This window comes from Lathyrus oleraceus, chromosome 1, assembly GCF_024323335.1.
Source record: "Lathyrus oleraceus cultivar Zhongwan6 chromosome 1, CAAS_Psat_ZW6_1.0, whole genome shotgun sequence".
NCBI lineage: Eukaryota > Viridiplantae > Streptophyta > Magnoliopsida > Fabales > Fabaceae > Lathyrus > Lathyrus oleraceus.
Window position 1 is genome coordinate 418,846,266 of NC_066579.1, and position 13,141 is coordinate 418,859,406.

The following is a 13,141-nucleotide window of genomic DNA, read 5'->3' on the forward strand; positions in this document are numbered from 1 at the left end:
CACAATTTCCCACTTTCTACACTATTTTAAACAAATAAAAATATATATACTTTCTATTAAAACCCAAAAACCTCAATAATACTAATTAAATTAAATTAAATCATTCTAAAACTCAAATAAAATATTAAAATCAAAATCGGAGTGTTACGTCCACGACTTCCTTCTCAGGGTCCATCGGCTCCCTAAGAATTTGGATGCCCGAAAATAACAACTCTACCTAGTTGACAATGTTTTTGAAGGCTTCAAAAGTATATTAGATGCTGATATCAACAGTATTAAAATTCATTCCTCACTTATGTCAAGTTTTCCTCACAGGCCTTTACCTTATCCTCATTCAGGGTTTTCCTTCTCTTGAAGATATTCTTGAGGGAAGACATGTTATTTGCAAAATATATTAAAAGGTGGTCATCATAATATTATGAGAATGAAAAAATAAAACATAAAAATAGTTGATCTCCTCACCAAAGAGATTTTTCCTCTTAAGATAGGTGGTTGCCTCTAGAACTGAAAGTGTATTATTAAATTTCCTCTTCTGCTAAGTAGGTAGTATGTCTGAAGGGTCGAATCCCTCTATGTAGCCCAGTATCTCCTAGAAGGATAATAATTCTTACTTCAACGACTTTTCCTCCAGGGTCAGAGAGTTAGCTGAGTAAGCATAATTCATCAATCCCCGATTGAAATGGTTTTAGACCTAGCATCTCCAGATTCGATCCTTGCATTTCACTAGCTTTAAGCCTAAGGGGCCAGTCAAGGAAGTGTCACCCTCTGGGACTTTCCAGAATATGGAGTGAGCCTATGGGGTCATAGAGGTCGCCGATAAATAATGAAGTGAAAACAACCCCTGACATTGATCACTAGTTGTAGAGGTCCACGTCACATTGAAAATGTTGAAAAATAGATTCAAAGAATTCTCATTTTCCAAATACTCCCATTAATACTAGAACTTCTAAGACTGGGTAATTTATAGATGCTTCAGCACCCCTCCTCAAAATCATTAAAAGGAACCCTGAAATTCAACTTGGAGAAAAAGCATTCATAGAATGGAATCGAATACCCGTCGAAAGAGTTGTAGCTCCTCTTATAAGTATCAATGCGAGAGTTCGACCAGTCAAAAGGTGGATCCACATTTATGTATATGCCTTTCAAACAGTCAGCACTGTTGAAAAAGCATATTGTCCCCACTGATTCCGCCTCTATCTAATGGTATTGAGCAACATCAATAGGCACCACCAGACCATGACACTCTTATCACATCATGTGTTCCCAACTTCCATGAAAAGGATAATGTTGATCATGAACCCTAATAAATGGTCTTTGCATTGCTCTTTCTAGTAGTTTTCCTTTAGCATTTTACCGCATTTTGTGTGATTTCCTTTCATTTGTCATGTTTTATGCTTTGGTTTATGTTTTATTTTTAATTTCAAGATCTAATGAGCATCCAATCAAAGAGGGATCAAAAGCAAGAGAAACAAAGCGAAAATGACATTTTGGAGAAATCTCCGGTTGGAGGAAGTCAAAGTATATTTTTCAGCATGTTACCCATCATGATAGACATGTGGTATTTTGATCATATCTAGAGCGTCGTAACTCAGAATGACATGGAACTGACGACAAATGAAAGCTAACATTAAGGGCTACAAAGGATACTTTGAAGCCAAGAATCATGGGGCTGCAACGGGTGCCGTAGCACGTGCTACGAGCCATAGTAGATGATCCAAATCCCGCTTCTCAATTCTTCATGTTAACGCAGTGGCAGTGGCCTGCTACGGGTGCTCGTAGCAGGCAAGTGTATTTTAGGACTTTTATTTCCTTTCCTGGATCGACTTGATGCTAATTTTGTCACTCCCCACCTTCCAATTTAGCATTATCCAGTTTTTAAAGGATCTTGAAGTAGATGTTTTATTCTGTTTTTAGAATAAGCTATAAAACTAAGATTTAGTACTTAGTTGTGGGGATCCAGGATTATTTTTCAGTTTCAATTGTACGTTCTATTTGTTTCCTTTTGTACAAGTCACTATTTTCATAGAACTAGATAACTTTATATTGAAGCATTCATTTTCCTTTAATCAGGTTCTTTTCAGTATTGCTTTTTCTTTTTGTTGATTACTTGATTATGCTGTCTATCATGAAAAATGCTTTGAATAAGTTATCCCTCACCATGAGTGAGTAGTTCTCTTAGGGCTAAGGGTCATGGAACTTATTTATAGATTATATGTTTATTCGTTATGAGTCAATTACTAGAAACTTATGCATAATTATTTTAGAAGCTTGAATCTCTATTTCTAATTCTTATTATGAAAGTAAAAGAATAACTAGACGCCTAAATACAATCTGAAAGGATGTGTTTCGGTGTTCGAAAACTAGTTTTCTAACAATTAAGTTCAAAGTCACGAAAGCACTCAAACGTAATTGAGGATTGTGCCATCTTTGTGGCTACACTATAAACGACCATTCAACAAATAATCTGGACGTGCTAAAGTCGATGAATGATTTGTCGAAAGGTACGAATAATACACTGGCGAAAGCAGGTATTGTTTAAAATATGTTATTTTCCCCATAAACGCATTGAGATTCTCGTAATGGGTGTAATTCAAATCATAAGGAAACATAAAAAATAAGAACCATGACACTAAGCTCCTTTTTTATCATCATTTTCAAGAAGTTCTCATTTAAGTTATTTTTCCAAAAGTTCTTTTTAAATAAGCTATTTTCCATTTAAGTGATTTTTCACTCAAATGGTCCATTTTCTCACTTTGAGCTGCTCTAGATTTACAAAGAATAAACGGAATTTGGTAATTAACATTTTCTCCTTATGGATCGATACTTTTCATTATTCTAACATTTGTCGCATACTTGCGGCGTTTCAAGTTTTTGGTGTCGTTGTCGGGGACCAATTGTGCTTGATATTAAAATTTTGTTTAGTCATCGTAAAGACTAGAGTTTATTTTTCTGCTTAAGTGTTTCCGCTACTATTGTATGCGAAGAAAGCGTTCTGCTGAAAATTTAGTCGAACTCGTTAACGAGATCAAGTGCTTCTTACGAGAAAGGCGTTAAACTCAAAGACAACCCATAATGGTTGAATTCTTTTTTTTTATACGAAGCCTTTAAAAGATTATGCGGTTCCTACGAAAAAGGAACCACACTGCAGTATCATGCACCCGTCTATTGAGGCAAATAATTTCGAGCTTAAACCTTCATTGATAGGTATGGTCCAACAGGATCAATTTTCAGGGTTACCTTTGGAGAACCCAAACTTACACCTATCAATTTTTGTCGATAACTGTGGTATTGTTAAGTAAAATGGCGTCGACCAGAACTCTATTCACCTAAGACTATTTCCCTTTTATTTGAGATACTGAGCACAAGCTTGGCTTCAATCCTTGCCTGCCAATTTGATAGGTTCTTGGGTTCAACTAAAAGCTGCTTTCTTTGCGCGGTACTTTCCGCCAGGTAAAATGGCCTAAGTTAGAAATAAGATCAACAACTTTAGGCAAGAAGATGGAGAATCTTTGTTTGACGCATAAGAGCGTTTTAAGGACTTTTTAAGGCTCTGCCCTTTCCATGGGCTCGAAAAATGGATGATAATCCACGCCTTCTATAATAGTCTCCTTTATTCTACAAGGATGACCCTTGACGCGGCTTCTGGAGGAGCCCTTATGAATATCCCTCAAGATATATCTTACAATTTGATAGAAGAGATTTCCAAAAATCACCACTCATGGGGAAGTGTGCGATAAGTCGCCGCTAAGCCTACTCCCAAAACCAGTGGTATGTATGAGGTTAATGCATTTGATCACATGAACGCTAAGGTAGACGCTCTTTACCAAAAGATATAAAGTCTCAGTTTCGCACCTTCCACACCTACTGTTCCAACCCCTATTGCTTCGGTTTCCCCCTTCACACTCTAGTGTGAGATATGCGGAGTTAATGGACATACCGATAGAGATTGTCAAATGATCCTCACAGGAGAATCTATCCAAGAGAATGCCAGCTTTATGAGCAATAACCAACGTGACAACCCTTACTCCGATACTTACAATCCGGAGTGGTATGATAACCCAAGCTTCTCTTATAGGAACAATAACCCCCAACAAGCCTTGGGACCTTCGGGTTTCCAAAAGGCTATACAACCCGAACCTAAGAAGTCTAATCTTGAACTTATGGTCGAGAATTTTGTTTTGGCACAAACCCATCAAAATGACGAGTTTAGAAAACAAACCCTCCTCACCAATGAGACGCTTAGGAAATTGACCATTAAGATAGATAATATTGTCACTCATACCAAGATGTTGGAAACCCAAATCTCCCAAGTGGCACAACAATAATCTGCTTCTTCCGTCCCTCCCAGATCATTTCCAGGGCAGCCCGAACAAAATCCTAAGGGACATTTAAATGCAATGACAACTCGTAGTGGTAAGGAAGTGGGTAGTTCTAGTTATAAAGAGATAGAGGTTGAAGTTAGTGTGCCAATACCGCCCAAAAAGGAGGTTGTTGAAGAGGTTGATAAGGAAACAACCTATGTTGATCCTCCTCCCTACAAGCTTATTGTTCCTTTCTCACGAAGGCTTGTGAAAGCCAAGGTGGAAGCCCAATTCAAAAAGTTTATGGAACTTATCAAGAAGATCCACCTCAATGTGCCTTTCACCGACGTGTTAACCCAAATTCCCTCATATTCCAAATTCTTGAAAGAGATCCTTTCCAACAAAATAAAGCTAGAGGACCATGAAACCATGGCTATGACCCTTGATCGTAGCGTCGTGATCCAAAACATGGTTATCCCTAATCTAAAAGACCCAGGAAGTTTCTTTATCCCTTGTCACATATGTACCATGGATTTAGATAGAGCTCTTTGTGATTTAGGAGCTAGTATTAGCCTAATACCTTTGTCCGTTTGTAAGAAGTTGGACATGGGAGACTTGAAACCTACCAATGTATCTTTGCAACTAGCCGATAGATCAGTTAAGTATCCCATAGGTGTGCTAGAAGATGCCCCGGTGAGAGTGGGAGAGTATTATGTGCCGATTGACTTTATCATTATGGAAATCTATGAAGATTGTCAAATCCCTATAATATTAGGAGGACCCTTCTTAGCTACGACGGGGGCCATCATAAATGTCAAGAAACGGAAGTTGGCCTTTGAGGTAGGAGATGAGAAGATTGAATTCATTTTAGAAAAGTTGTTGAAGAATAGTTCTTTAAGGGACCCTTGTTATTTGGTTGACTTGTTAAGCGATTGGGTTCAAGAAAAACCATCGGAACCTCCTCCAATCGCTAAGTTAGAAGAGAGGTTACCTGATAATACTAAGGTTGAGAAAATTGATACCCAAGCTAAGGGTTTGGAAGGGGTCTTGAGGGAAAACTCTATTCCCACTAACCAAGGCAATAATGTGTATTTTAAGGAAGATGGTAAGTCCAAGGACAATAAGGCTCGTCTAAAGCCAAATAAGAATGAGTCTAAGGGGAAAAAGAAAGTGAAAGAGAAAGTTCTTAAAAACCTGGACCAAAAGTATGAACCTCCTCATAGGAGGAGGAGAAGAGAAGAAGGTTGTATGGCATGGATGTATAGAGTGAATTGGGTCTCTTTAATGGCTAAGGGATGTGCTAAGGATTAAAATTTGAAGGAAATATCCTCTTAAGTTGAGGGTGTATATGGTCGAGCTAAACGACCTTAAACAAAATGCTTCGTGGGAGACAACCCATGCTTTTTGCACTAATTTGTTTTCTTGTTGTTTTATTTTTTTATTTTAGTTAATAAAAAGCTATGAATGAAGAGAAAACACGACAAGGAGTAGTCTTGGATGATGTCCAAGCAATGATGCAATAACTCATGTTGTGGTTCCCACCTCCCGAGTGATGTTCTTGTGAGTTATATTTCCTATTGCTTGCGCCAAAATGTTGAGGATAATGTTTAGTTCAAGTTTGGGGGTACTTATTTATTTTCTTGCACTTTTATTCCTTGCATTTTTTTGTTCACGTTTCTTTCTTGTTTTATAGTTTTCTAGTTTGATTGATGCATTAAGACTTACTTTTCGTAGTTTTCTCAATACTAAGACCGTGATTTTTTTATGACAAAATTAAGTTGTGGGAGAGGTGAGAAAGTATATAGAGTTTGAGGGAAGAAATGCTAGGACTAGGGACATTGGAAATTTTCGAAAACTTATGTATGACCCAAACACCTTAGGTCTCCCAGAGTAAGGACGTGAGTCCAACATGTAGATTTGTGCCATAGTACTCGACTCTGAGAAGTATTTCTCGATTAGTTTATATTGACAGTCTGGCATAATTAAAAATACTTGCATGTATGTATGGTTGGTTGAGAAACAAATAATTTGGACACCAAAAATGATGAAAAAGGCAAGAAAGACAACTAGACCTTCTAAGTTAGGTAACCATCACCCGATTATTTAGACTAATGGAGGTCGAGTCTCAATTGTCGTCCCAAAGTGGACCAATAAACGCCAATGTGCGTAAAATCATCGAAAATATATATAATAAAAAGCTGCCTAGAAAAAAAAATCTTGATCGATCTTGTACATGTGAGGGAAATAATAATTGCAAATGCCTTAATACAATTCTCCGAATGAAAGAGGAAGAAAATTGAAAAAGTGACTTAAGCCCAAAGCATAGTTGGAGAAGTTCTCAAAAGGGAAACTTGGGTTATGGTTTTACTGCGGTTAGTGTTCTTGTAATACCTTAATTGACGGATGATTACCAAGAGAATTAGGCATAGTCAATCGGAACAAAGACTCGTGTATGAGTACCATTGACTTTGTTTTCATATGCTTTATCATGATGTGACCGCTTGAACCAAAAACTCATAAATGCAAGCTTTATTGCTTGAGGACAAGCAAGATATAAGTTGGGGGAGTTTGATAAGTTTTTGCATCGCCCTTTCTAGTAGTTTTCCTTTAGCATTTTACAGCATTTTGTGTGATTTCCTTTTATTTGTCATGTTTTATGCTTTAGTTTGTGTTTTATTGTGAATTACAGGGTCTAATGAGCATCCAAGCAAAGAGGGATCAAAAGCAAGAGAAACGGAGCGAAAACGAAATTTTGGAGAAATCTCCGGTTGGAGGAAGTCAAAGTATGTTTTTCAGCATGTTACATATCATGATAGACATGTGGTATTTTAATCATATCTAAAGCATCGTAACTCAGAATGGCGTGGGACCGACGACAAATGAAAGATAACGACAAGGGGTACAAAGTATATTTTGAAGCTAAGAGTCAGGGGCCTACTACGGGCTGTAGCAGCAGAGCCAAATCCCCTATTCTCACTTCTTAATGTTAGCACAGTGGCAATAGCCTGCTACAGAAGCCCGTAGCACGTGCTACGGCTCGTAGCAGGCAAACGTGTTTTGAGACTTTTATTTCCTTTCATGGATCAATTTGATGCTGAATTTGTCACTCCTCACATTCCAATTTGGTATTATTCTGTTTTTAAAGGGCCTTGAAGCATATGTTTTGTTTAGTTTTTAGAATAAGCTATAAAACTAAGAGTTGGTACTTAGTTATGGGGATCCAAGATTATTTTCAGTTTCAATTGTACATTCTATTTTTCTCCTTTTGTACAAGTCTCTATTTTCAGAGCACTGGATCAACTTTATATTGAAGCATTCCTTTGTCCTTTAGTCAGTTCTTTTCAATATTGCTTTTTCTTATTGTTGATTACTTGATTATGTTGTCTATCATGAAAATTGCTTTGAATAAGTTATCCCTCATCATGAGTGAGTCCTCTTAGGGCTAAGGGTCCTAGAACTTATTTATAGATTATCTGTTTAGTCGTTATTAGTCAATTATGAGAAACTTATGCACAATTATTTCAGAAACTTGAATCTCTATTTCTAATTCTTATTATGAAAGTAAAAGAATAACCAATCGCCTAAATACAACCTGAAAGGATGTGTTTCGGTACCTGAAAACTAGTTTTCTAACAATTAAGTTTGAAGTCACGAAAGCACTCGAACGTAATTGAGGATTGTTCCACCTTTGTAGCTGCACTATAAACGCCCCTTTGACAAATAATTTGGACGTGCGAAAGCCGACGAATTATTTGTTGAAGGATACGAATAATACGCTGGTGAAAGTAGGCGTTGTTCAAAATAAGATATTTTTCCTATAAACGCGCTGAGATTCTCGTAATGGATGTAATTTGAATCATATGGAAACATCAAAAATAAGAACTATGACCCTAAGCTCTTTTTTTATCATTATTTTCAAGAAATTCTCATTTAAGTCGTTTTTCCAAAAGTGCTTTTTAAATAAGATGTTTTCCATTTAAGTGATTTTTCACTCAAATAGTCCACTTTTCTCACTTTCGGTTGCTCTAGATTTACAAAGAATAAACAGAATTTGGTAATCAACTGTTGGTCCGTGTGGATCGATACTTTTTATTACTCTGACATTTGTCGCTCACTTACGGCCGATCAAACCCGAAAATGGATTTGGAAATCAATGTGATCCCTTGACCTTTTTATCATTGGGATCTTGTCCGTTCACCACCCAAAAGGAATTAGTAAAATAATGAGTCATTTGTTCGTTCTAGGAGACCTCAGGAGGTTCTGGATCTATAGAAGGTCGTATAGAATGGAAGAGGCTGACATTCGTACCCCTAACAATGGGACTGCCACATTTGATCCCTTTGTTTCCTTCGGAGGAATCGTTTATACTTTCAACATGATGAGAACTAAAAGATTCACTACCATCTTCAATGAAACCATCGCCAGATCCAGAGTTATTACTAAACATGATAAGGTTTGTGATAGTTTGGCTAACCTCTAAAGGGTCAATGTTTGGCATTCTTGGGTTCATTATCTCAATAGTAGAATAATCATCATCACTATTGAGGATATCTATTATATTTACAGGTGCATCTCTTATGTTGGCCATATCTAAAACAACGAAAGGGGAACAATGAGTTGTAACAGAGAGAGATATGGTACTTGAAGGATCCGAAAATGGAGGTAATAGTTAAAGAGAGATGACTCAGAGGTTACGATGAAACATGAAATGTAGGCCTCAAGAAGAAAAGAAGCTGGTAAAATGGGTGTTGTCGAAGCTCGGAGAAGAAAATCAGAGTTTGTAAAAGAGAAGAAAGTTATGGTTTGCAGAAAAAGTGAAAAGAGTGTTTGAAACACTAAATGACCCTTATATATGAGAGCAAGACAAGTTAATCAATTACTCAAAATGAAAGAGAATTGGGAGACGAAAAACAACCGTTAGATTTCGCCTTGGGAATACTATAAAGTTTGAGTGTAGTTGAGCATCCTAGGAGGAAGCACCACAACTTAGTCCAAAAACCTAGGGCCATGTGTTAGAAAGATCGTGTGAAATGGCTTAATGATGAGACTAACATTTAATGCACCGATTCCCTAAGTTATTCCCGACAACTACCAAATTTTGTCCAATTCTCCATGTAGCAACCCCAATATGAGAAACTCGACCCAATTCTCTTAAATACTTTCCGCTGCTACACCATGAGAAGTCAGGGGGGAAATGTTCTACGTTGGTCAAATGTCAAAGAGAAAGCCCAACATCTGATCTAGGCCATGGATATCTCAACCAACTTTCATATATAAGTTTCTCATGTGAAGGAAAACGTATAATTCAATTTCATTCTCACTCTCACTTTACTCTTCATTTCTCACTGACTTGAATGTTAGAGTGCTAACACTGCATGTCGGTCCCCTCTTTATCGCATCGAAACTTGCTCCACCGGTTTAAGACCTCACATCACTGTTTCACCTTTGATTTTTTATTCTTGAGCGAAACATAACTTATATCATTGTGTAATTAGATATTTGTGAATACCATAATAAAAATATTATGATTTCTCTCTCTTACACTTTTGCTTATTTTGCTTTATTTTATACACTCTCTAGTCATTATTATAAGTAATTTGACATTTTTGATACATTTGACATTAATGTATGTAGTTCATATTAATTGTCAAATGTAAAAAAAAACTATCAAATTTATTTATGATAATAGTGACTTGAGAATGTACCACATTATCAACACGAAATTCTAAGATTTCAGAAGTAATAAGCTTCAAAAGTAAGATTGTGTTTTATTTCGCTATGGTTACATTAAAGGAGATCGAACAAAACACACTTTAAAAAAAATATATTTCACTCCCGATTTTTAGAAAAATGATAATATAAACACTCAACAAATTTGTTCATGTGATAATCATATTGACCTTTTCAAAAAATCACTCTCAAATAATTTTTTTAACCAACTAATATAAATTTTTTATCTTTATTTATAATAAAAATGATATTCAATTAAAATAAAAAATTATTTTAAAAGAATATTATACTTTTTTTCTTCAGTAGATTTTCACTAAATTTCTTTAAACATATTTTAGTGGTAAACAGCTGAGGAAGAATATTATGAATAATAGATGTTAGTGTCATATATAAATAGACATATATTTAATTAAAACAATATATTAATTTAAATTTAATTCAAATATATTGATTTTATTCAACTTATTTTTAAGTATCATTCGTTAAGAAGTACTGTAAGTGTTTTTTTGTTGTTGCAAATGGTAAAGAAACTTAGTCATCTTTTTCTGCTCTGGATTCATGATCCTCATATGTATAATGTATGGAGGAGCTTTCCCTTTCATAAATTAACAAAATCTAACCTAATTATCCAAAATCACCTGAACAAACAGAAGACATAATTATACAAAATCAAAACTGAAGTGTTCTTAAACATGAGACAATGACCTTGATCATAATTCAGCAATTCAAATTACAATTTATTATCAATTATTACATGCTAATTAGCACTTGCTTGCTGCTTAATTAATAATTAGGCTCACTGGCCACTGAGTTGGACTCTAATCACCCAAGTCCAACCAACCGAATCATTGCCCATAAACCACCCTTACTAATAATAATTAATCAAATTCATTAACCAACAACCACAAGTGGAATTTGATTAATTAACCATAACATTATTAATAACAAAATAACAATAATTAACTAAAATTACAAAGAAGGCGAAGCGAGAACTATTTAATACACAAAAAAACCTGAACCGGACAATCAACCATCGAACCCGGTCTGACTCCACACAGCATCACGAACCCGGCTCAAATCACGACCTTTCAAAGTTCTACCCACACCCTCAAAAACCGACTTCGCCGCCGTCTTACGACTACGCGCTAAGTACTCGTGTGGCGGAACCATCCCCAAATCGTCATCGTCATCGAGACTATCATCGTGCAGCGACTCAACCGAGTCAACTCGGAGTATCTTACTCCAGTCCGGCACGTTCACCGGCAGCGATGTTGCCATCTGACGTCCACGCGGCGACGACGCCACACTCTCGTGCGTACGGAACTGATGCACGATCCTTGCAGTCACCGTCGCGGAGGTATGATCCGCTGGATCTTCAAACGCGAGCGACAAACCACCTAATTGGCGGCTCCCGTCGCCGTTCCGAGTAATCCGACGCCGGTCACGATAGGACGAGCCGCCGTTACTCACAACAGTGTCCGCGTTTGTCGAATCCCACTCGTCGGAGAAATTCAAGTCATGTTCACTGCTATCACCACCGCCAGTGGACCAGATATCCTCTTCTCGAAGCTCCGAAGGATCGTTGACAGTGGAGCCTTGGTTGTGAGAGTAACCGTATGTTCCTAAGAAACGCTCGCTTTGGCTGGTAGTTAATTTCCGACCTTTCGCCATCTACGGCGGCGGAAATAGGTTGTGCCGCCGCGAATTCAGAAACTATGAGATTTAATTAAAAAAATGGTAGATACAAAAATAATTATTCACAATTTTTTAATATTTCCACTACTAATGTTATGAGTCCATTGCTCTTAAGCTTGAGCTGAGGAAAAAATGGTTGCAACTTGCTCTCTATATATAATGATGGAATTTCATTTTAATTTGAATTTGAGTTTAGTGTTCATTTTATCTGAATTTACTCTTTTCTGGTGTAATATTAAAATTACTGCACTGTAAATTTCGGTTTCATTTGTACTTTAATCCTTCCATGGGAAACCGCTCCAATAATCTAGAATTCAGTTGAGAAATTAAATAAAAATAATTTTTGTAATTTAAATTCAATTTTTCAAATATATTAATTTGTCATTAAATAAAATTTATTAAACACCATAGTAAAAATTGATTTAATTTAACTAGTTACCAAATGTTACTTAATTAAATGGTGATTATTGTTGAATTTAATAAGTACTCCATTTTAATCCGATTTTTTTGTAATAATGATCGAAAAGAAATTGAAATTATTTAATATTAGAATCGAATCGAATTAGTTGGTTTAATATACTGAATATTGGTGATGGAGAAAAAACATTAGTATAATTTGTTAATAAAACAAAAGACTTTAAATTTAGGTAATGGCAATACATAAGATTTATTTAAAATTAAACGAAGCATGATAATACAAGACTTTGTCGTTAATGACACGTCATTGTGGTGGTGTGTGGGATAATAACTGGTTAATTTTGAGGCGGAAGAGAAGATAATGGAAATGAACCCAAGTGAAACATGGGAATCTTAATTGGGACTTTCCATTTTGAGACTTTCATCTCATGTCATGCCTACCATTGAAACTCATGAAAACGATTTTAATGCTTTTGTTTTTTTTGACTGTGGGTGAATATTTTGGGGGGCAAAAAGGACAAATCAGAATTATGATTTTCTAGTTCAAATGTTTTATTTATGAAGGTCTTCTATATAATTAGATAAATTTTGGAAGAAGAAATATGATGATTTTGTTGGGTAAACATGCAAATTAGTCTACAAAATTTGCTCTGACCCAATTTAATTCTTTTTAGTTACATGTAGGACGGACAAAAATAATTTAAAATTTGATTTGATAATTAATCATTTGAATTTATTTTTGTATTTATCAATAAAATAGTACAAATCCTTCTTTTGGAAATATATTGAAAGAAGTTTTTTTTTTCACTAATACGACAATATCGTTCATTTTTCTTTCTCTGCGGTACCATGTATTTATAGCTTTAGTTCTCTTATGAGGACTGATTTTTTTATCTCTTATGTATATTAGATTTGACCGATTAATGGGGGAAATGAAGTGATTTACTCCATGAATCTAGAGACTGTGACAATGATTGAGAAATTCTAATAATTTTTTT

The 13,141-nt window shown here is 35.8% G+C and overlaps 1 protein-coding gene and 1 non-coding gene across 2 annotated transcripts; both read right to left on the reverse strand.

Moving 5' to 3' along the window:
* Positions 1 to 3,463: 3,463 nt before the first annotated feature.
* Positions 3,464 to 3,568, reverse strand: LOC127117110 (small nucleolar RNA R71). Its single transcript, XR_007801870.1, has one exon. It is a non-coding gene; the product is annotated as a small nucleolar RNA R71 (small nucleolar RNA).
* Positions 3,569 to 10,712: 7,144 nt separating this feature from the next.
* Positions 10,713 to 11,863, reverse strand: LOC127078087 (uncharacterized). Its single transcript, XM_051018761.1, has one exon. The coding sequence runs from the start codon at positions 11,700 to 11,702 to the stop codon at positions 11,058 to 11,060; it is 645 nt and encodes a 214-aa protein (XP_050874718.1). The 5' UTR covers positions 11,703 to 11,863; the 3' UTR covers positions 10,713 to 11,057.
* Between the last annotated feature and the right edge of the window lie 1,278 nt (positions 11,864 to 13,141).

Excerpts from the sequence above, each read along its gene's own strand:
- LOC127078087 (XM_051018761.1), bottom strand. The coding sequence starts at position 11,702 with ATGGCGAAAGGTCGGAAATTAACTACCAGCCAAAGCGAGCGTTTCTTA.